We start from the raw sequence: 24,562 nt of genomic DNA, 5'->3' as shown, positions 1-24,562 counted from the left end.
TAGTGCTCTCCCAGTAGAGCTTAAGTCCCACATCTTGACTTGAGGTTGCATTTTTACGACGAAAACATAAGTATTTGGAGGGGAAATCTTTAGTTGTACTCAGATGATTATTCCCTCACTGTGACATCCTGAGTGTGAGCATGTGCTTTTTATTCGCTGGTCCTTCTACGGGTCACCCCAAAGACCCTGACACCTTGGCCCCGCTTTGGCCCTTGGTGGCCACCGGCTTACATGATGTTCTCCCGTCGCCCTGGTATGCCGAGGTGCGCATGCCCACTAAGAGGACGCAGCGGCTCCATGTGTGTTGAGGCGCATTATTTGGCAACAGACGCGGCAGCGGGGAGGGCCGAAAAAAAGAGGATATCCCCTGGATTTCAAAAAAAGCAACGATTTATCGAGGTTAACTGCAGATTAAACATTCCCTCTTCGACCATCGGCGAAGAACGGGCGACAAAGCTTCAAAGTAAGTTGACTTATGCGAAGCTTAAGTTTTTTTAGTGAGTGGATCGAGGGGAGCCTTTTATTCGGACTCGACGAGAGGAGCCAGGTTTTCCTCCACCTATCTGTGACGATAAAGAAGCTGATGGGCTGTTGAAAAGTAACACTTCTCCGCAGAGCCAAAGGTTGAGCGCTGGGCAGGCAGAGGGGGGGCTCGCTCAGCCGAAATTTAGCTTTATTTTACCCTTCCTCAGGCTCGCCGGTGTGTAAATGTGACAGCCGGAGTTGGCTCCGTGCGTTAGAAGTCGCTAAATGAGGTGAGGATTACGACGTCGCACTGCCGGCGGCTCGTCGGCGGCAAGCTCAGTCCGTGGGCCCGGTGGGTGAAATTTATGAGTTCCGAGTGGAAGATTTCACCTCGGGAGGAGGCAAACAGGTAAACAGTCCCAGCCAGAGTCGAGCAAATCCCACTTTCAGGGCTTTACGGTGAAAGTTTGTGCCTCCTTTCGAGCTGTCCCGCATCGGGGTGCAGCCAGGTCAGCGATTCGGGCTCGGTTCTGGTGGTTCGGGTCGCAGTGTCGAACGGGAGCTGGGATGAAGGACTTTTACTAGTTGGAGTCAAAGTGTCTTGTCAGCTGGTGCTGCTCGGACGTTGACCGTGTTTTATCCGAAGCTAAAGGGTCTTAGTGTTTTTGTTTGTGCGACCTAGCTAACGTTAGCTCGCTAACTAATAACACCTCCTCCGAGGCGGTGTCAGTAATAAAAAGCCGGCTAGTTGCACATGTACTGTGGGCTGGGTTTAGTTTTTAAAGGGCTGACTGTGGTGTTGGACGGTGTGGAGGCTGCTGAAACGGTAATGGTGGACGCGGCTGCCCGCTTTTAAGCCCCGTGGCACCACCGTTGGTTCTGCTATCTGATAGCTAATCTTCCTACTTCTCTCTGTGACAACCGTAGTCTTCCTCCTCTTAAAGCTGAACACACACACACACACTCACACTCGCTCGGTGACACACGACGCACACACTCCCACTCCGCTTCTTCCTCTCAGCCAGACAGCCACACACACATTTCTCCACACGAGTTTCCAGCGCTTCAGGACAAAGCTGTATCTCAGGGCTTTCTTTGCCATCGAACCGGTTTATGTTAAGAAGTTGATCTCTAGCTTATGATGACGCGCCAAGGTGGATTTATAACATTTAATAATTGATGATTGAATATGACTGAAGCCGGCGGGAACCACGTTCAGCATCCAGCAACACGCCATGCAGACTCTGGTGTCTGCTGCTCTTACATTAAGTTATAACAACTTTTTTTATTTGCATTCATGGTAAATACTGTCCTTAATTTACAAAGTTATATCATGTAACAGCTGTTTGTGGTAGTATTTTGGCATTTTTTTTATTGTATTTTATTTGGATTTAATGTAACAGACAAACACAAAGGAGTGCTTAAATGTGGTTTAGGGAGAATCTGAAAAGTGTGTTGATGTAATGAGTTAACACTATGTAGACCCACCGTTCTCTTCTGTTACAGCTGTGGGTCTTGTGGGTGTGTTGCCACCATCTTTGCACATCTATAAACTGAAACCATTTTCCCATTCATCCTCGCAAAGTACCTCAAACTCAACCAGATTTAATAGAGAACATCTCTAAATAGCCATTTCTAAGTCCTGCCACATATTCAAAAGTAGTTGTAGGCCTGCTTTGTGATTATTGCCATCCATCCTCTCATTGTCTTTCCATGTCTAGTCCTGCTAAAAAAAATATTTGGTGTGATATGAAGTGTTGATTTTATCCACATATAACATTCTGCACGTAACTCAGACAGTTACGTCTGTGACCAAGTACTACATGGTATGTTGTAAATAGGGCTTCTTATTGCTTTCTTTAAACTATGGCTTTTCTTCCATTGTTGTGCACAACTAATAGTTTTTATGTTAGCCAGAGCTGTAGATCTCTGCAAAGTTTCTCTTCCAAAGTTTCCATTGGTGTTGTAAACAACCATTATTTGGTAGAATTGCAGGTGTGCCACTACTAAGTTTAAATCATGAATAATGTAGCTTTGAAATTTTACAATTGAATAGTTTTGGGGCTTTTTTTTAATTTAAAGCAACAGCTCAAAATTTTCCATCATGTTTCTAACTCTCTTGTGGGAAGAATTATAAAACTTAGCTATCAGTTCTGCTGAGTAATCAGTCAGACAATGTTTAGTCTTTTTTATCAGTCATTATTGGATACTTAGTACTATAACCAGATTGCTCCAAAACACAATCAGCCTTTTTTTCCGTCAGGATCCAGAATAAACCATCAGTTGTTTATCTGAACAAAGGCCATGTAAAGTTTTGTTTACATGTTAACAATATGCCAGCTGTTAGAAAAGGCCTTGCTTTGACCCTGGGCCAGCTGTATTGGACTACCTCTCCACTACAGCGGTTAAGTGGAAATTTGGTGCCGTAGAAGTACTGTCCACCCAGGAGTGCTGGTTTTATCGTTGTATGAACATTAAAAATGTGAGTCAGAAACTTCTCATAAGTTATGACCTTCCCAGAAAGCACCATTCCAGCGATCACACATGATTCAGGTCTAGTGCTGTTGTGTAATCATCCATGCTTTTGTAAAGGGTCATCTGCTGGCCATATTTTAAGTTGCTGCACAGCACAACTCGGGGTCACAGGTTGGCTCTACGGTCAGTTATGGAAAGTATGTTCGATATAATTCATTGTATAGACAGAGCCGGGTCAAAAAGGTTCTCAGAAAGGTTTTTTTTTTTTTTTTTGCAGGCGCCGCAGTTTGACGAGGTGGTGTGGCTGCATACTTGCTCTCTTTTTGAAATCTTTGTGTGATCCAGTCGTTGGTTTTCACAGGCTAGAGGTCTGTCTGTGTGTAAATAGCATGCTGAGCACATACTGTAGGTTCGACTGAGGATCTGAGAGCGACAGTATAAACACTCACCTCCAAACAAAAAATCAGATGAAATGTGCCACGATAGCGGCCAGGCGAAAGGTTGTGTATGTTGGAATGTTGAAATCTGCTGGTGAAAACTGCAACTTCATTACACAGCAGATATTAGTGAGATGATGGGTTAAATTCACCATCACCCCAAATAACGGGGACGAATAACGTGTTAAGCATCAACCTGCGATATAGGTTGCAGTATGATTTCTAAAACATATCTAAACACGATAATGTTTCGTATTACTGGTGTAATGAGGAGGGACGTGGCGGAGCTGATGTTTTCCACAGAGTAAGCCCTGTGTTTATGATGCTACTGTACCTTGAGCAATGAATACACATAGAAGCGAGGGCTGCAGCAGAACTGCGATCTTTTTGTCTCTTTTGTGTATCTCTGCACTCAGCCTTTTCAATGAAGTGACTAGAGCAAAGCAACCACCATGCAGTTTCCTTCACTGCCGTTGAATTATAGGGAACTAACATAAAAAATATCGTTTTTAATCATGAGCATTAGTTAGCAATGACACTGTAGAAAAGTGTATTTCATAAAGTCCCTCGAAAAGGCTAATATTGAGAATATTAGGAGAAATATCTTGATATATTACTTTATTGTAACTGTTTTTATTTATTTAGGAAGGGATAATCAATACAGCTGCTGGTAAAATAGCATGACTTATTGATTACAGTTTTAATATTTGTTACATGTTAATACTTTTCTTCACAGCAAGAATATTGAATATTAAGCCACAAATTTAGTGGTAACCTTCAATTAAAACTTGTTTAATGAGTTCTGTGCCATTTTTTATGGCTGAGCTACTCTGCAACTACAATGAATATTCTTATATTTAATAAGCTATCTTTGTTGCTTGCATTAACTATGTTTAGTTTTTGCACCCATACACATTCCCAAGAATGTCAGTGTGAGGCAACAAGTTGGGATGGAGCAGCACTGTGTTGCTCTATGCTCCAAACTAGGGGTGCACCAATAAATCGATCCTGATTTTTTTTTTTTAATTTTGGGAGATCGGAGGTCGGCTGACACTTGCATGAAAAACCGATCTTATCGGCCTCTCCTTTCAGGCCTCTTCAAAGGTCTGAAAATCACCCAGTGTCCTATTTTGAGCTAGGGCTGACCGACAGATTATCCAGCAGGACACGTCTTCATGTGCACAGTTAACAATAGTCAACCTGCTGTTGCCAACTTAGTGAAATGTTGCTATATTTCTAAAAAAATATATATAAATCATCATAGGCAGGCTTTTAAAAAATTGGTAATCCGCCACAAAACAGCAATCGGTGCACCTGTACTCCAAAGACTTGGACCTTAAAACACCAGCAGTGGTGCTATGGAAGACTGAAGCGATCCTTAAAAATAAAAAGAAAGCTTGGTATACTTTGATACCTGGAACTGGGCCATGCTTGTTGGTTAATTACATAGACTGACCAGAGTCGCTAAGTGGCTGTTACTTGACCTGTTTGGTGAATGACTGGTAATTTTCGGATGTTACCTGACCACATAGATGATTTACACACCACCCACGCTGCAGTTTACATCACACAGAGTGACACAGTCAATAATATCACTGCCTGATCCACGCTATAAATATTTCTGTCATTAATCTCACAATTTGTTGAAATGTTTTTGCATAATTCTGTCCTGAAAACCGGAACAGATTAGCTCAGAGCATTATCTCTACTTAGCGTCCATATTAATTACTCGCATGCTAATTGTTGTTGGACATTAAAATTTCCTCTGTCCAATTGCAGTAAGAGAAACTGCAGGCCAGCTTTCATCTAAACAAGCCCTGCTTTGTGCTGGATGTATGACACTGGCCTCTGTGTGCAAACTGGGTTAGTTTACTCAACAGGTCGCAACACTTAAAGCACAGATTTTTCAGTTTACTTTTATTTTTAAAAAATTTGGGGTATTAAAGAACCAAAGTCAGCAAGTGAGGCATGGGGAAGAATTGGAAAATGGCAGTGTGCCTCTATTCTTGACGATAACTGTGACAACTACGATTTGCAGAAACTGCAACACCAGCTAATGTGCAGATGTTGTCCACATGTTTGTTTGAAGCTACTATTCATGTGTCTCTTTATCCCCTCAAAAAGGAGTTTAGCAAAGTGACAAAGAGGTTTTACCTTGTCAAAGTTTTTCTTTTAAGTTTGGAGACTTTTAACTTTATGGAGCTGAAAATATATAGACAGCTACATTCTTATTGGATATCTGGTAGCAAATGATTATCTTTGTCATATTGAATGAACTCAGTATGTTGTGTAAAATGGTTACCTTTCAAATAGCTGGCTACATATTATAAACATCCTTTGACCTTTTAAATACCTCACCGATACTTAAAATCTCTATCTTTTAAGCTGCATCAACACCGAAATGTGTTGTCAAGAGATCTTTTAGTAGTTATCAGAGGTGGACAACTCGATCCAAAATATCGCAAATATTGATACCAAATTCAAAATCATTGTCTGATCAATACGAGCATGGTGATACTCATACTTTAGTTTCAGAGTTCCTCATGAAATTTCAACTCAACTCTGCCTGAAAAATAATTTTGTGATTTTTTGTAAATGCACACAGATTTGCCTTGTGTTTTTTTTTGGGGGGGGGGTTGTCATTTTAATGTTATTGAAGTATTTTATAGATGCCTTTAGACATTTAGCTCAAATTCTGTTCTAGTTTTTATCAAAATGATTCAAAGGAAAAACTACAAAAAACCCCCCCCGAAGGTCGAAAGTGTTTTTTTATTTTTTTTGCCAAACTTGAATAAAAAGTATTTTTCTCAAGATCAGCTTTTGAAGCTTCCTTCCTAAAAGGTTAAAACTGAAAATTGTACAATTACAGTCCATGATAATTCTTTGCTGCAATTTTAGTCCTTTCTGGTTGCGTTGTTGCAGATATTGATTATTACCATGGCATTTGTGATTTGATATTTTGTGCGGTTCTCATTCTAAACAGGTTAGCAGCACGTCTGAGTATTCTTTGCTAACATGTCTTCTTAAAGAGAAACAATATTTTGGACACATGGTACAACCTTAAAGCAATTTTTAATCCAGGTGTTGCATCCATCTTACTTATCTATCCATTGTAAAAGCTGTATATTCTGCTTTGAAGAGAAACATAGTTCGCAAGGTGTTTCTTTATCCCATATTGAGAAATTTGCCTCAACTGCATGTTAATAATCTGAATAATATGCATCCTCGTTAGTAGTCAGTGCAGTGGTGGCTTTCATTGTTCCTGAAAGCTGTTAGAGTATTTTCATCTTTTTTGAATAATTATCAGGGTAATGTATGCTAGACAGGACAGATAACTGTGCTGTGACACTTTGAGAATTGCACTTCCTGATTTCAAAGACTGCATAATCGTGAAATGGACTATTTTGCTGGGGTTCCTGGTGCATTTGTTGACAAAGGCCGTTTGATCTGAACTCTGGCTACATGGTGAAGTTATGTTTTGTTGGGAGTGGCTTCTAGGGGCTTTTTTTTTCTTTTTAGGGCGTCTGTGAGGTCAGTTTCTTGGGCTGGTTGGGGTGTGTGGGCGTGCGTGCGCGTGTGTGTGTGAGGTACAAGGAATTATGTGTAAACTGCCACGGAGATGAAATGCGAGACCTGTCAGCCATTCACGTCCCCCATTACAAAGATAGGTCTGGTGTCCGTGTAAGGTTGAGGCGGTTGTACTGGCATGTCCTGTGTCCAAACTTCTTCTAGCAGCGTCATCCCCCTGCCACAGACTCCCCACCACCTACCCCAAACCTCTGAATCTATCAGAATCATAACAGCAAATCAACACACGCACACTTTATAATGACTCTGTGTACAAGCTCCACTCTCACTCCAGCACCTGAAGGGTTAACAAAAGCCTCAGCCTCTCTCCGTCATACACACTCATATATATATACACACACACACACACCAGACAACCGGTTTAAACCGGTTCCCAGGAAAAGTGCTTTGTGTGTCCCACTGAATCCTGGGAAGGGTCATGTCATGTGTGTCTCAGTGATGTCAGAGTATTAAAAAAAACTTCATCAGCTCTAGGTTATCAGATGGTTGCTTTGCACACTGAGCTGTGGCACTGTGTGCATGTCCTGTATAGGTATGCTTTGAATATGCCAACTGGACTGGATGCTCACCACTGTAACAACTTGGAGCAGAGAAAGGGGAGGGGATAGAAGGTCTGGGCAGCCAGGTTGTTGGGGTTGGTTGTACTCATTTGTTACCCCACTTTCAAAAGAAACAATAGTTTCCTGTAGAATGACTCCAGGCATGCCTCAACAAATATGAAGGGCTGGGTCCTTTTTTTATGATTTGAATCATAGCTGTGCAGCTTTTGCAACTTGGGATCACCCAGTGACTGCTGAGATGTGTTTGAGTCTTACCTGCTGTTCCTGTTCGACATTTAGTGACCTTTGAGCGGACCCTTTCTTATTGCATCATGTGAGGCTGGACAACACATCTATTAATGGCTAAAGTCGATCCAAGGTATCTGCATGCAAAATCGCATAGTGGTTCTGCATTAGACATGAGTATTTATTATTTGATTCAAGTTGATTTTTAAAAATCGAAATATCATGATAAAATGTTATATTTCAGAAAGTCAAACTCGTATTCGTTCCACCGATCATTTCACTCATAAGAGGAATGCAGCGCACAATGTCCAGCTTCACGGTGAGACAGACAAACAGCCGGCATTGTTGGTTTTTCAAAATAAAGTAAATTTTAAACTTTCATGATATTTAAATTCAGTTCAAACTCTGATTATTGTTATTAAGTGCTCAAATATAGGCTGTATTTAAGAAACTCCTGCTCAATTTGATTACATTTTTCCTGAATACCTGTATTACCACTGATGACAGATTTATTGTCTGTTCATCTAATATCAGTGGATTCAGTTTATGTTCTGGTTATGCTGTAAGTTTTGACTAAAATTTGTAGGTACATTGTAGGAAAATATGTGTTGGCACTTTCAAACATCTTGTTGGAATGCATTCATGAAGTGTAAACAAACTATACAAAGAAAATATGAGGGAAGAAGAAAGGAATGAGTCAGAGGTTCAAGCCCAGTTTCTGGCTACATTCATCCTGATGCACCATTGATGTGATACTTCATAAGGTTTTTTTTCTTCGTCTGGCCACTTGTGTGTGTATCAAAGTGATCCAAACCAATATATCCAAGTGTTAGAAATGGTTGTTATAATGAAGTTGGGTGCTTTTTCATTAAGGTGACTTGCAAGTTGACTGACTTGCAAGTCTTCTAAGACATGCTTCGTCTGAATTATGCTGCTTAGGTCTGTCATGATAAGTAATAAATCTATTAATCACATGATACATTAAAATGAGGGCGATAATTCTAGTTGCATGCTTGGTTGTTTTTGTCTCTCTCTCTCTACCAAAGATGCTGGATGACAAAGAGTGGATTGAGTTATTTCTCCCCTTCTTGTTTCCTTGCAGTAAGGTTCTCAACATACAAGCAGCGAAGTCGCTCCTTCTCCATTCATTGTCTATTGCCTTCCTTCAGCTAAGCGACCAGTGGAATTTGTACACGCGGAATGTTGATGTAAACGTGCACACGGGTTAACGACGCAACACAAAGTTGAAAAATGTAAAGCGGTTGATGCACATAGTACGCAATAGTGACGACATCGACACGGCGTGCACTGTCTGTGGACGATTGAGATTTCATAGTCAATTCTACCAATTGCCTACAGTTCTCGTGATAAATTCCTTCATTTCCCACAATCCGAAGCCAATACTAGCAAGTTTGTACTAGTTGAGTGCCTAGCCCGTTTTTTCGCCATCAGATCAGTGATCTGATCTGATCTTCGCCATCAGATCAGATCACCGACCTGCCAGTGTAGTACTGAGAGTGACTGTCTGGCTGATGCAGGACCTTGTGATTGGTCGCGACGACTTTTAACCTCATCTGCTCGGTGTGACATACAAAACAGTTCAATGTGAACATTGTTTCCCACAAAGCACGGATAGGTTCGGTGGATATTTGCTTCACATCTTCCTTGAGCAGGCGTGAACCTACGCGGAGTGAAGTACGCCCGAGTGTGTGGGAGTCGGGCACTCCATAAATCTGCCTTTATTAGAAGAGTGGCACCAATAAAGGCATTGTGGAAAGATAGACGTTAGAAGTCCTGTTTAAAGAGACTGTAGATGTGAATTAGCTTATCCTATAATCTCTTACATTGCTTCACATGGTGACATTTATGTTTAAGCTGTACAGAAGACAGTTTTAAATTTTCTTCCGCAAAAGGTGCACGAGTACTGACTTGGTGGGGGCAAACGAAACAGATGGACTCCACACTTTTCAGATTGTTTTCTTCTTTCTTGTTTCTAAATTTTCATTTTCACAACTGTGCTCTGTTTTGTGATCCAAAATAGGTGGGACTAAAATTTAATATGGTTGTTGCTTGAAAAGGAAAAAAGTGTAAGTGGTCTTCAGCCTACTGGGGGAATGCGAGTTTTGAGCTGGGGACATGGTGATGGAGGGCATCGTTACGACCAGAGCAGCAGACATCATGCATTGACTGATGTTGTCCGCCGTCTGCCTGCTTCTCTCTTATTTCCGACATGACAGGAGGGATTCAGAGCAGTCTGTGTCGGGGTTAATGTGTGTCACTGCGTGCCATGCACTGGAGCACTTCTGCGAGGACTCTCTGTAATGCTCATCTGTGTGACAGAGAGAGAGCTGCCTTTTGTCTTTGGTTCAACTCCTGGTGGCGTTTCAGCATCTGATTGGGTAGAATCTGCAGTAGGGGGGGATAGCTCCGTGTAATGGATCTGGTGATCATCTGACCCAGAGAAAAAGGTCTGAGACCCACAAGCTACAAATAAAATTTGAAATTAGGAGGATTTTTTTTTTTTTAACTGAAATTGTGCTTAAATAGTCCATCATTTAGTTTAGTTGAAGTGATGATAATGTTGTCATTTTAGCTGTCTGTCTCACTCCCAGCATGTTTGTTAAAAGTCATTCTAGGAGAAGAAAAAAAAAAACTTGCAGCACTTTAATGATCCTCAGATGTCTTTTTCAGTTTCTTTCTTCTTTTATTTATTTTTTTGCACGTAGCGTTGAACAGTTGCTAAATAGTACCATGTTTGCGTCAGATTTTCTTACTTTGGTTTTTGGTTCAGACTGAAATTTGGATAATTAGATGTTTTGGAATTACGCTGGAGTCAACATCTCGGTCATGTGACCGGGCTTCTAATCCAACTTGTTTTGTCTTGGGGCCATGTCAGTGCAGCTCTGTGCCCTGCTGCAGATTCAAGGTCAGATTTGTCTCCAGCAGTTGCTTAATGGTAGGTGTGCATTCAAAACAGTGCTGGCTGGGAGAACGAGAGAATCATATTGTTGGAGGTAATCCCTCAGTAATGGAGGTCTGTGGTTTCACAATGACAGTTAAAGAGGAGGAGGTGACAGATTAGATTTCACTATTGTGGACTGAAGTTGTTATATTAATGTATTTAGTACAAATACATGGATTGTGCTGATATTAGGTTTTCTTTTAAGTCTGATTTGCTGATTTTTAATGTTCTTCTAATGACCAGAAGACATTAATCAGAGTTGCTCACATTTTAGATTTTTGGCCATAAATTGCATTTAGTTGCATCTTAAATTTGTTTTTGTTCATTAATTACCTAATCCCAAAACTTTCTTTTTTTAATTTTAATATTTTAAAGTGATTTTTTGTTGTTGTTTATGGGTAATTGCAATGGCTGTCGTACGTTTGGCTCACCCTTAAGAAATCCTGCTCTTGTTTCTTAGGGCTCCTTTATATCTAAATGAGTATATAGTTAGTACTTATATTGTTTAATTTGATTACTTTATATTTCACATCTTATGTAGGTCTGAAGTTTAAATCATGAGGGTTCTAAAAATTCAACCTTGACTCGCATCCAAGATATTCTTTTCTTTCCATTATAATAATTACCTTAAAAATATTATTCACTCTATGCATGTGTGTTAAAATGAGATGTGATTATGTTGTTAATTGATTTAGAATCTAATTAGTGATCAACTCTGCGCCATGTGTATTTTTGTGGACCCAAATGTTAACTCTTTCCAATAGCTTGCCAGTATTTCCTATCCAGCATGTCCATGTCCAACTTTTGTTTCTTTTGGACTTTTTGAAGTCCAAAAAGTCCAACTTTTGTCTTCCGGGATAGAAAATACCTTTAAAATAGCCATATGTAAAACAGACCCAATTTAAGAAAAATAGATGGCTGTGAAAAGAAAAAAAAATCAGAAAGTATTGAATGGAAGTGTAAAAAATCAGAAAGTACTGAATGGAAGTGTAAAAAATATTCATAAATTAATATTCCCTCTTTACTCTGAGTTATCCTGTGTGTAATTATGTTTTGCCTGTTCTTATTGGAACTGTCAAACTGATGTAAAGTGATTAAACTGGATTTTTCACAGATTAATTGTGTAAAATCAACCTTTTCTATAGACCTGATATGATTTAAATGTTTGCCATTACTTTTAAGTTGAGCTCAAATTAATATTCTAAGTTTTAATTATTATATAACTCCAAGTTATTATATAACCTCGGTTTGTGTGAAAATGGAGCAGCTCAGTTAATGTTTTTTCTTCTCTGCAGGGGATGTCTGAGGAGGCTGTCCGCCAGACTCGCAGCCAGAAGAGGGCGCTGGAGAGGGAGGCTGCCCCACAGTCTGTGGACCTCTCCAATGTCGACAATGAAAGCAAAAAACCCAAACTGGACCCTTCTGACCCTGCGTCAGAGGCACAAACTAAACCCAAGTCTGATCTTTTACTGGCACAGGACGCTGCGAGCCGGACTAGACCCGGATCAGATCCTGAAACGGAGCCTGAGCAGAGCCGCTTGCCGTTACCATTAGTGTTACCCCCAACTTCCCAGTCGGTGAAGGACGATCGGGATCGGACACAGAGACACCAGACGGCTGAGTCCGGTTCAGACAATCGAATTCACTGCAATGACAGAGCAAGGACGGAGCCGACTACGGACCAAAAGAGCCGGCTCCGGCAGACGGAGCCGAAGGCCTCAGGTGGAATACTTGCTGCAGGCGAGGTGAAGGCAACCATTAAAGTGGAAGTGCAGACAGAGCAGCCTGTGGACATGAGCACCACTAAAGGGTGAGACACAAAGCAAAGCAATGACGCTCTCAAAGTTTCTTTATCGACATTTTAGATTATTTTGTTACAACCAAACAGTAGAAGGCATTTCAAACTTAAAGGAAACCTTTGATAGTTTTGCCGTGCTTTGTTTAAGACTTATGCAGTCCATACACTTCCAAATATGGTAGTTTTCTATTTTTTCTTAGTGAATCTATTTATATTGGGGCTATTCACACCAGATGTCTGTAGCAAAACAAGTAGTCCTCACAGAAAAATAATGAAAACAGATCAATTTAAAAGTTATGTATAATAAAGGGCAGTGGTAGATTAAGCATTTAACACATAAACAGATTTTTTCCCAATAATTAGGAGAAAATCCTTTTTCTGGTAGTGAGAACTTCAAGATGTCTCCTAAATGGAGAAACTAGTCACATGAATTGTGTGTTTCCGACCCATCCTTCCAAACAACCAAATATTGAAGGTTGTTGGGGCTCCATCCATGACTCTGATCTTTAGATCTTTCCATAGATTTTTAATTGGATTCAGGTCAGGTGAGTGACTGAGGCATTTTTTCATCTTCGTATATTTAATTTTTTTCGAAAACCAAATGAGTTCCTTTGGTTGTATGATTAGGAATTTTTTTTCTGAAAAATCCATGTTTAGTTTTTCTCCAGATTCCTATCAAAAATATCCTTGTGACATTCCTCCTTCAGCTACATGAATGGGAAAATACAATATGCTGAAACACCATGATGGTCCCCCAGTGGCCTTCTAACTTTACTGTTGACGTGGTGGTTTGTGGGTTGAAAAGAAAATCACAAAAAAAGAAGTTATTCTATTTTTTTTATGTGCGGATATGTTCTCTTTGGATATCCACTTTGACACAAAAGATGCTTCAGTCGCACAGCGTAACTGAACTCTACTAATGTGTGGGAGATGTTGAGTTTGATCTCTGGCATGCCTTAAACTATATAAAGAGATCACAGCTAGGTTTGGTCAGAAAATAGTCAATCGGATTCTGTTTCTACAAATGCCAGGGTGTTTGGAGTCAGAGAATGCAAGATGGCTGTGTGTGTTCACATGGTGATGCTGCAGACTGGTAGGTCTGAGCAGCCTCCTCCTGAACAGTGCAAGCTGTGCCAGGTTTTCAGCACTGTTATAACCCTCATAAAGCTAACTGAGATCCAGATTCCTTTACCGTTCCTCCTCAGAGCTCCATCACTGGACAGATCGCATCAAGATGAAGAGGCTTTTTACTTCATCTTTAGACCGTAGTGCACAGGGTGAGTTGGATCGAACCAACTCACAGGTTAAAAGAGGTTTGAACTAAAATGCGTCAATTCTTTTTCTATGTTGGGTATAACAGAAATTTAATGGGAGTAAAGTGAGAATTTTAATTTTGCCCAATTATAGAGAAAGTGCCATGTGATTGGATGATGATTTCTCAGCATTTCCTGCCGTTGTCCAATTTTTCTACAGCAAACTTTTAAATTAGCCTTTTCTTCAGGAGTGAAGTTTTGCGCAGTGAGCATTCATAGTGGGCACTGTACCTTTTATGTGATCAGGGAAAAACTGCTAATTCCAGGTCTTTCTAAAGGTCGCCCCAGAAGGTCATTGGCTCTTGGAGCCTCTTGTGATAATTGCTTGACTCTTCCTTTGGTAATCTTGGGAGAAGCATGTGATTGTGGCGGGTTTATGATGAAATAGTGTTCTTTCCACTTCTGAATTTTTGCCCTAATGGTGCTCACTGGAATTTCCAAAAGTTCAGAAATATGCCTTTAAAACCGTTGCATCACTGCGTTTTGCAACTTCAGGGTTAGGAAGGTTTTATAAGAACTGTTTGCTTTTACCCATCATTACGTGGTGCTTGTGGGATACCTTAGTAATGAGAAACCTTTTTATAGGCCATTAGTTTGCACAAAACCAATGAATATTAACCATTATGGATAAGAAGCAGGATTCCTTTCTAAGTACTGACAGATTCAGACTATTCTCTTGGCTTTCTGGGTCTTTTTTGCAGCTTTTCTTCATCCTTTTAATACTTCTACCTTATGCGTTGCTTCTTTACTCATAGGTTACGGACTAATTTGTGTTGATTTCTTTTACGCAAGTCACATGGCTTGTTCCCAACATGTGCTGTGAATTTCATGTCAATAGCTGTAATAGAAATACACATTTACTGAGGAAAAACTTCGATGTGTTCAACGCTGGCTTTTCCCAGCTGTAGATCCTGATGCCACCGAGGTTTAACTCGTGTGTCTGATCACATGAATGATCAGTTGTTTCAGCTTCAAAAGTTATTTTGTTCACTGGAAGACTGCCAGCTACTTTGGTGTCTACTTTATTTTTCTTTACACCTCACTTTTTGAAGCTTTAATTATGTGAACATATAGGGCTGTATTGGGACACTTCAGAAACCCTTGTGTTGCTTCTGACTCTGTTTTGATGGGAGGCTAAGCGTGGGGGCGCATCTTTTAGTCTACCTCCATTTTCCCTCCACTCTCCACCTGAACCCTAAAAACTCCCCTCACACAAAATGAAGCCGTGTGTCACAAACTGGTTCCAGCCGGCTGTTGCCATGGTTTCCACCGTGGAAGGAACAGGGGGGAGTTAATGTGTCACGTGACTCTGACTTTGAGGTCATGTGACTTCTTTGGAAGAGTCGTGATTAATCCACAGGAAGTGATGATGATGGCGCTAAGCCCCTGAGGAGAGATTATTGCACACACACACACACACAAGGAGGACAGTTAGTGGAGGCAGGCCTCATATTGTCAAGAAAATGTTTATGCCTTGTAGGAATGTTTAATGTCTGCAATCATTGCTTGGTTTCTGGAAACATTTCTACACCGGTTTGGTTTTTGAGCAAATAAAAGCGATTAAAACCCTGCAGCGGAACCTGTTACTTTGCATTAGAGGATACAGCGGAGGGGTTGAATAAAATATGTGCAACAGTGTGGTTTAGCAGAGCGAAGGCTGATCGCCATGGGTAGATTCATACTCTCTTCTGGATCTCCATTTGCTTTCGTTTTCTTTGCATTCTTTGTGTGACGTATTTAGCCCCTGTATGGGTCACTCCCAAATGCCTTAGACGCCTGTTTTTTGTTTTTTCTAAAACCCTGCTCCTGTCCCATTCCAGAAGGAAATGGGTTCCCTCTAAAACAGCCGTTTCATTGTGACTTTAAGACATTTTCTGGAGCTTTAAGGGACTACGTTGCCTCTCCTTGGCATTTAGGTGTATTTTCCTCTAGTTGGAATAGCATAGACATGACTAGACTTGTTAGATTACAGTGGAGCAGATAAACCTGTGGTCATAAAGTATAATTGCTGCAGTATTGCAGACCTCCTTGAAGGAAAATGGCGGGACACTATTTGAATTATATTAATCCTGAAGCCTTTTTTTAAATAATAAAAATGAAAGCGGGATCTCTCAGCGTATTCATTCAGGATTAAAAGCTTCTCTTCGAAATTTTTCATGACGTTCTTGAAAAACATTTTAACGAGTCTCTTTCACTTCTTCCTTTGAGTTTGTATTCAAACATAATGCTGAATGTTGCTGCCTTCTTTTTTGACTCGCAGTATAAAAAGGGAGAAGCGTCCCCCGTCCCCAGAAGACGACGACGTCATCATCTTGTCTGACAACGACTCCCCGAGTCCACCGATGAACGGCCTGAGCCACTTCAAGGAGCTGGACACGGACCTGCTCATGGTTGGACAAAAACACACAATGTTTATAAGTTGCACATTTACAATTCTTTGCACAGGTATTAATGAAACACTTGGATTTTATTGAGGGGGTGTCAGAGTAAAGGGAGCTGAATCCAAGATTATTTTTAGTAAAAAAAGAAATGTTGAAAACCACGTATAATTTTCCTGCACTACTTTGTGTAGGCCAATCGCATAAAGTTTAATACAATACAATACACTGAAGCTTGTGAAACAATAACATAACAAAATGAGAAAAATGTGTATTCATGTGTTTAGACTGCATTTTGCTACAATTTTAGCTTATTTTAGTAATTAAAATAAATCCTAAAATTATTTTAATAATTGTGGCCGTTATTGTGGTGATTAATTGGATTGTATAATTTGGCACGTTTTTTGTAGAAATACATTAGATGGTGTAAGCAAACAGATAATTCACTGCATTTTATTAAATAAGAAACTAAACATTTTATTGTTCAAAAAAATAATGCAATCATAATAATAATGCAATGTTCGTTCAGTGAACAATTGATCATAGTATGACATATTTACAGTTTTTAAAAAATGTTTTTATCTTGCATTCAAAATGAGTGACTTTCTGATTTTACTGTTGTGTGCAGAAGAGCAGCCCAGCAGAAAGAGAACGGATCATCAAGCAGCTGAAAGAGGAGCTGAGACTAGAGGAGGCCAAGTTGGTGCTGCTGAAGAAACTTCGACAGAGCCAAATTCAGAGGGACACTCTGCAAAAGGTAAACGATACGTTTCACCAACAGCCACCGTATCTCGCACTTACGGTTGTGCAAGTGACCGATACCTGAATAGAGGTTTAGCTGCTCTTCTGATGAAGTCTGGAGCACAGGTTCATAGTGTCTCCACTTGTGTTGGGATGACAAAGATGGTAGCTAAGGCTTCCTGTGAGATTGTCCGTTTCTAGTGAACCTGAATGAGGCTGAGGTCATGTCAAATGTGCCACTATAAGATCAGAGGAGTTGGAGGGGAGAGTCATGATTAGTCATTCACTGCAGGTCAGTGTGGAGCCAAACATAATGAGTCACTGGAGGAGCATCTAAATATTTCATGGTCATGTATTTAGTTGATTTATTAAATAATAAAACATAAAGTGTGACACCGCCCATGTATGACTCCTTCCTCAAAAGCAATAATAATCTGATGGAGGAAACCTTTTTGAGTTGTTCAGCAGTTACAAAATCTGCGTGTTGGATTTTTGTAAAAGCGCCAAATACTTGATGAGCACTCTTTTTTTTTTTTTTTTTTGATTAATGTTCTCTGTAATTTTTCAGCCCTCAGGTTTATCCGGTTCCTCTGCTCCTCCTCCTCTAATTCGAGGAACCATTTCAAGCAATAAAGGCTCTCAGCAGGTTAATGTTTTATTTTCCTCGCATGCTTTCAGGCTGGTCATTGATGTTTAAAGGACAGTCATTGTTCATCTAACATTGGTGTCATTTATCTCTGACCAGATTTTGACAGGAAGAAGTTCAGGGACCGTCATCCCTCCCCCTCTGGTCAGAGGAGGACAGCAAGTGTCGTCCAAACATGGCTCCCAGATTATAATGCCTCCTCTGGTTAGAGGGGCACAGGTAAGCCACGAAAGTAACAATAATCTCACTGGTACTGTGTTAATCTGTCTGTCTTTACACAGTTAGGTTTGTTGGATATACACAGTCTAAATATTCAGTCTTACTGCTCGCAGTTGGGTCACAAGTGACCAATTGCAAAGTAATTATGGTAACTAGAACTTATCTCTCTTTGCACCTCTGTCTCTTTGTGTATGTTCTCTTTGCTTTGGTGCTTTTTATGTCCCCTCCCTTGTCCTCCGCTTCCCTCATCCATGACGTGACTCCGTGTCCTCCCGCTCATTGTCCTGGTTAGCCCATCTCCGTGTCTCCACAGCAGATCCACGCTCTCCGCCAGCAGCAGCAGCAGCAGCAGCTGGCAGCAACCGGAGGTTCAGGATCTGGCCCCCCTCCTCTGCTACTGGGCACCAGGAACTCGGCCACCACGGCCCAGGGACAAAGAGGCATGGTCCAGTCGGGCCTGATCCGGGTCGGCAACAGTGCAAACACGCTGGTTCGTATCTATCAGGGGCTCAGATTTGTAATTTAGGAAATAAAAGATCAAGATGAGTTTCTTTAAACTGAAGGAGAGGTTTTAGAAATGGAAAAGAAAACAGGTTTTAAGTCACTTGTTTTACATCCCTAGAATGTCAGACATCCAATAAATCACTACCAATGGCCTACAGTCTTTAAGTGGGCCATTGGTTGAGAACCTGTTTTTTTCTCTGTTGTTCAACATATTTTTACTCAAGTAAAGGTAAAATGTAAATGTAAAGAAAAATACTCATGTAAAAAGGCTATAGAGTAACTGATGATCTGATCTGATTTCATCTAAAAATGTGAAGTTACATGCAAATGGTGGCACTTTAAAAACTAAAATGAAAAAAGTATGGGAAACAAAAAAAAACTAATGCATTCGGGCAGAAGAAGCGCTTTTCCCAGCCATTTTTCAATAATATACTAAAATGAATACATGTAGTAGGATAACTATCAATGGATGGTTAAAACAAACTTGTTCTTCATTCTGTTAAGCTACTTGGATTGGATAAAATATCCAGAAATTTTGCTCAGATAATAGTAGCAATACGTCATAATAATGTCATTTCAGTAAAAAGTAGTAAAACTACCGTCAGTATGGAACTGGTAATCTAAAAAAAAAAAAAGTCTTGTTTTTCAGTCATGCATTTGTTTTCCCCTTTTTTTATTTCATATATATTTTTTCAGACGTGATATTCCTACGCTATAAATTTCAGAATTTATCTACTTTTTTCCATCATTTGTGCTAGGGCTGTTGGAAAAGAATATTTTAGTAATCGAGTACTCTATAGAATATTTTTACGATTGCTCGAGTAATCGTATCTCCTGCTAATAATTTTTTAGCAAGTGTTTCACTGCCTGCTAATGATTTTGGTGACCAAGATGTTAAAGCGCCCAGGAAGGACTGAGAATGTGGTTTAACCACAGTCAGCATCTTCATCAACGTATTCATCAGTAATATTGCAGTTGCATGATTTTCTAGTATTATTAATCTCTACTTGGAATCTTGCGTCATTTCAATATAAGCCAGTCCACGGTTTGCTTGTTTAGGTGTTTACCAGCGTTGTGATAGCTAAATCATTTTACACGAGGTTTAGCATCTTGGCCACTAAAAATACACACTTGACGTGAGCATAAAGGGGAGTTAGTCCCTCCAACCAGCCAAAGAAGGTCTTTGCATACAGAGATTGAATGAATGATGCTTTATTTATATGTATATTTATATGTAATGTATACAAACAATTGCATCCAAGCAGTCTATTGCAATTAAAATTGTGATCCAGTATATTTTGCGGCTTAATTTCAAACTAAAACAGTAATCAACATTCTAAAATTAATCAAGTGGCACTATTATGCATAAAATTTTCACAATATGATAATCAAATCTTTTCACTAGAAGTGCATTGAAAGTTTACACTAAAGCGACTTTTGATGTCTAGAAATGATCCTTTTTCAGTTGAAATCTTAAAATACAGTTATGCCAATGATGGCGGTAAAACTGTCAATCAGTTTAGGTTTTAAACAGGCCTCTGCTGATCTGTGGAGTGTCATTATTTTTGCGTTGTGAAACAAAGAACCATTTCATAACTGTCAAAGCTCACAGTAATCAAAGCTGTTCCTGATGATTAGCTCCTTCCTGCCTCTGCTTGTTTACGAAGGCGTCTGCATCCGGTCTGAAGGCCTCCTCCTTGGGAAGCGGTGGTATTTCTGTTGTCGGTGTCAACGACTCTCCAGCTAGCCGCCAGGCTGCGGCTAAGCTAGCCCTGCGGAAACAACTGGAGAAGACCCTGCTGGAGATCCCCCCACCCAAGCCACCTGCGCCAGAGTTTAACTTCCTGCCCTCTGCAGCTAACAATGAGTTCATCTACCTGGTGGGACTGGAGGAAGTGGTGCAGAACCTGCTTGATACCATCCACAGAGGTGTGTTGGCTAGACAGAGGAAAGTTTTTTATTATCGCAAACCATTCTAGTCCAAGATTTTGTTTTTCCATCAGTCCTAAAGAATTTTCCGTCCTTTCCTACCCAGGAAAAACAGGTGTGCCACTCTCTAAGCAAGTCATCCGAGACCCTTTCATCTGCACCCAGTGCAATACTGACTTTACCTGCCGCTGGAGGCAGGACAAGGCTAAAGGCGGGGTTGTGCTCTGCGAAGACTGCATGTCGTCCAATCAGAAAAAGGCTTTGAAAGCTGAGCACACCAATCGGCTGAAAGCTGCGTTCGTCAAAGCGCTGCAGCAGGAGCAAGAGATAGATCAGCGCATTATCCAGCAGGTGTCCTCCCCGGTCTCCCACAGTACCTCGTCATCTGCCTCATCTGCCGCCTCGTCACTGAAGGCAGAGCAGCTGGTGTCTCAGCAGCTGAAGCAGGTTCAGGCCAGAGTTTCCTCCCTCCAGCACCACCACCAGGCCAACAGGGGAGCCAACATCCTCCATCATCACTCCATTAAGCAGGTGGGGGGGGGCAATGCTTTTATTTTCATCTAAGAGAAGAGTTTGTTTAGCAAATGTCGGTGCAAGTCAAGCTGTCCGTTTGTGTCCGCCTTAGAGCTCACAGGGCCACCTGTCCCACGGCGTCTCCTCTTTGGGGATGAGGGGCGTCCCCCACTCGTTCTCCTCCTCCTCGCAGCTGCAGAGTGCGGTGGCGGCCGCAGCTTTGGTTAGCCGGCCAGGTAAGCATGCCCACGTTTCCCACCGCTCTGTCCAGAGTTCAAAGGTGAGCAGCAGTGGGATCAGCGGCGGCAGGAATGTCAGCGGAGGTAGTGCCTCATCAGCTGCATGGAAGAAGCAGAGCAGCAGTAACGCAGGTAGACCCGCATTAAAGCCAGCCCAACTCTGGCGCCTGACATCTCCTCTCTTTCAACTCCTGTCTGGTCCAAAAGCAATCCTTGAGCACGTTTCGTCCAAATTCTAGTAGTGCCTAGAAACGCATTAAGTGAAAAACATTAGCTGAGATCAGAAAGACAAAATGACACGGGAGGAAATGTTTTCGGACAAGGCAAACCCACTCTGGAGTTCCCTTCCTGGAATTGATCCCATTTTTCCTACTTTAGTCCCCTGGTTTTGGTGAGCTCATGTTTTTCCTGGGTGTCTGCTGTAAAGTGTGTTAGAGTAGAAAATCTTTCAGTTTTTCCAACACAGCGGCAGTCGGAAGTTTACAACATGGTTCAATCATTTATTTTACTTTTCCTGTTTTCAGTGAGGAATACGATTACACCAAAAGTTAGAAAAAGAAAACCAATTCTAATTTATACAAGGTGACAAGTTATTTAACCCCAAGTGATGCAACGAGTAGCTTCTTATTTCACGTATCGTCCTGTGGTCCTGGAAGTGGTGTTAAGGTGTGTTTTAGAGGGGTCAAATCATCGGTATGAAGCAGAGAAAACTTCTGACGAGATTGAAGAAGCTACAAAAATTGGGTTGCAAACCGTCAAACGCATCAATAGAAACTGGAAGTGGGAAACCATCGTCTTTGAGAAGGAAATACAGTCAGAAATGAATCCTGAATAATCAGTAATTATTTAAATGTTTGAAATCAAATTGAAGAAAAAGACCACTAGAACTCACTCATATTTTTAATAGTATAAAAGCACCGAACAGCTACGCATCCATAAGAAAACTAATAATACATTAGGCTAACTGGAGAAAAAAGCTCCAATTTGCAGGGAAACATAAACATGAGCGACGGAGGGAGGTCATGTGGTCTGAGTCCAGCTTTACCCAGAAGGAAAGGCGCATCAGGGCAAGAAGTGCGGAGAGTGTTCTGTAGCAGCTTGTGGGGGCGGGGCAGCGCTGTGATCTGGGGTTGCTGCAGTTTGCCAGGTCCAGCTTCAGCAATATAATGAAGTCAGCTGACTACCCAAATACTGAATGATCAGGTTTTTCCATCAGTTAATTATTCCTTCCCTGATGGCGTGTTCACATTCCAAGAGGACAATGTCGGGACTCATCAGGCTCAAATTGTGAACAAGTGATTCAGGGAGCATGAAAAATGATTTTCACACATACGTCGACGACCGTCAATTTCAGACCTTAACCCCATTGAGAAGCCTTGGGATGTGCTGAAGTGAATCTTCAGACATCATCAAAACAATACCACAGTGAACGCATTCGACAGTCAAAGCTAAAGGAGGCCCAATTAGGTAATGATATTTTGAACTAGTTTGTGTTCTTGAACGATGCTGGCCTTTAACTATAAAATACTTTTGTCTTATAGTTGTGGACTTTCTGAAGGCTTACTGCTAGCCTGCTAAATTTATTCCAAAGCCAGTTTTGATTGGATCATTGTCCTGTTGAGGCAACTCGCAGTCACAGTTTTGACCCAAACTGTGACCCTCAGATGAAAGGGGTTTCCTCGGATTATTCAGGAGCAACCCAGGAACCACCAAGGCCCAAGTCTGACATGAACTAGAAACCTTTGGCAGAGTAGTGCCAATTTCCAAAGGGAGGTGAGATCAACACGGGCTAAGAGGGCATTGCTTCCACAACTGACATCCTCAATCAGGACAGAAATATGCCTTCTTTGGAGGGCTTTTATGATCAAAGGAGACAAACGATTAGTCCGCAATGTGGAAAAGATGTTGGATGAATTTACTTCAACTCTGCTTAAAACCTTGGGACATTTAAATAAATAGCAGGTCAGTTCCCAAAGAGTCAATAAACGTAAGTAAACTCTGGCTCTGGCAGGAAGAGTGGTCAAGTATTCAGGCATAAATATTATGCCACAAGCTAGAAAGCATCTGATCGAGGTGCCATTCGCAAATGAACATTTGGTAACATTACATCATTTATATGTGTATAAATATTTATCAGATTTGAGCCTGTACGTTTTTAAAAAAAAGAAACTCTTGGACCCAGGCCTTTTTCAAATTAATTACAAAAAAGAAAACGAGTGTATGTAAACTTCTGACTGCACCTGTGTTTGCCTGCGCATCGTGGGGACCTTGGGTGGCTTCGTATTCAAGTAGTCGTACTACTCCACCGATTTCTCCACAACGAGCTCCACAGACTGACCGCTGCTTGTTCGCAGGAGTGACCATGGCCTACGTGAACCCGAGCCTGACCGGTCACAAGACCTCGGCCACTGTGGACGCCCGTCAGAGAGAGTACCTGCTGGACATGATCCCCTCTCGCTCTTCCATCTCGCAGACTGCAAACACGTGGAAATAACCGCATAAATGGTGCCCTGCTGTTCAGAAATTGTGTCCAAGCTCCCCATCTCCCGATAACCTGGTCCGCAGCGCCCCCACAGGACTGTTAGGCAATTACAATCTCTCAAAGTGAAGAAACGTTCCTGAAATCTCTTTGTAAGATTTTATGTTTTAGTTTTCATTATTCTTGTTGTTTTTATTTTGAAGTTCACGCTGTTGTTTTGGTAATTATGGACAAACCATTTTTATTTGAGTGGGTCAAAAAATAAAAAAATAATAAAAATAAACAATACTTGAAGGGCTTTCCCTGAGCTCTGTCTTTCAGACTGAGCAGGGAAATGGTGTGAGAAGAGTTTAACATCTGCTGTTAAAGAGAAAAGTATTGAGATTTAGGGTTATCAGCCATTGTGGCGGTCAGATGAACCCTAATTTTTGACACTTGAATGGTTCTAGTTGTAACCCAGGAGTTCACATTAAACAAAATGCATTTATTTTAGGTAAAATCACCAAGTTGTAAAATTTTCATTACATCCTCTCTGTGTAGTTAAAGGTTTGAATTTACGTTGTATTTACAGTAAGTTATTTTGCTTTTGACTGATGTTAAAAATCGCTCAGTATGAAAGTGTTTTCTACTGAGTTTATTCTAGCTTTGTTTTGTTTGTTTTTTGTTGGTTTTTTTCCCCTGTTTAACAGCATGCCTATCCTTACGCCTGTTTTGCACCTTAGCAGAAGAAGCGCGGTGTCATTGCTTAACTCATCTGTAATTACCATCTACTTATTTTATATTATTGTCAACATTGTAAGACTTTGAATATGTCATCACTGCAAACTCTTGACGGAGCTGAATTTTCTGCACTGGAGCCAGAGCTCCTGCCTCCAATAATTCAGAATCCAAGAAGCTGGGTAGACGTTTTTTCTTACACCTCCCAGCTACCAAGACTTGGGACTGCACAAGAACATCCAGAATTCCTCACCATCATGGGTAAATGTCTCTGCTTTCCAAAATCTTTATTGCATTGTTCGGAATTATGTTAAAGTTTATTTGGTTTACCTTTTCCTAGCTCCTAAAGAAATAAAAAAAATATACATTTTAAA

General features: G+C 40.9%; 1 protein-coding gene across 10 annotated transcripts; it reads left to right on the top strand.

The window, feature by feature from the left end:
- The first annotated feature begins 299 nt into the window (after positions 1-299).
- On the top strand, positions 300-24,562 carry LOC102218595 (transcriptional repressor p66 alpha-like). 10 transcript variants are annotated; one of them, XM_014475997.2, is made up of 11 exons: positions 300-463; positions 12,008-12,522; positions 16,084-16,213; positions 16,830-16,958; positions 17,511-17,588; positions 17,688-17,807; positions 18,100-18,297; positions 19,979-20,240; positions 20,347-20,771; positions 20,866-21,124; positions 23,347-24,562. In XM_014475997.2, exons 2-11 carry the CDS (start codon positions 12,011-12,013, stop codon positions 23,484-23,486), a joined length of 2,253 nt encoding a protein of 750 aa, XP_014331483.1. In that variant the 5' UTR covers positions 300-463; positions 12,008-12,010; the 3' UTR covers positions 23,487-24,562. The 10 variants fall into 10 exon arrangements, with proteins under 10 accessions (XP_014331483.1, XP_023191479.1, XP_023191477.1 ...); XM_023335711.1 differs by lacking the exon at positions 300-463 and adding an exon at positions 580-755; XM_023335709.1 differs by lacking the exon at positions 300-463 and adding an exon at positions 581-874.

Source organism: Xiphophorus maculatus, chromosome 6, assembly GCF_002775205.1.
Source record: "Xiphophorus maculatus strain JP 163 A chromosome 6, X_maculatus-5.0-male, whole genome shotgun sequence".
Classification (NCBI taxonomy): Eukaryota; Metazoa; Chordata; class Actinopteri; order Cyprinodontiformes; family Poeciliidae; genus Xiphophorus; species Xiphophorus maculatus.
The sequence above is the reverse complement of the archived record's forward strand: the minus strand, read 5'-3'. Positions and strand labels throughout refer to the sequence as shown.

Bases quoted from the DNA above. Each gene is read 5' to 3' on its own strand.
- LOC102218595 (XM_023335704.1), top strand. From the start codon at position 8,043: ATGCAGCGCACAATGTCCAGCTTCACG. The intron at 17,808-18,099 runs GTAAGCCACGAA...TGTCCTGGTTAG, and splicing joins CTCTGGTTAGAGGGGCACAG to CCCATCTCCGTGTCTCCACA. The intron at 20,772-20,865 runs GTGGGGGGGGGC...TGTCCGCCTTAG, and splicing joins ATCATCACTCCATTAAGCAG to AGCTCACAGGGCCACCTGTC.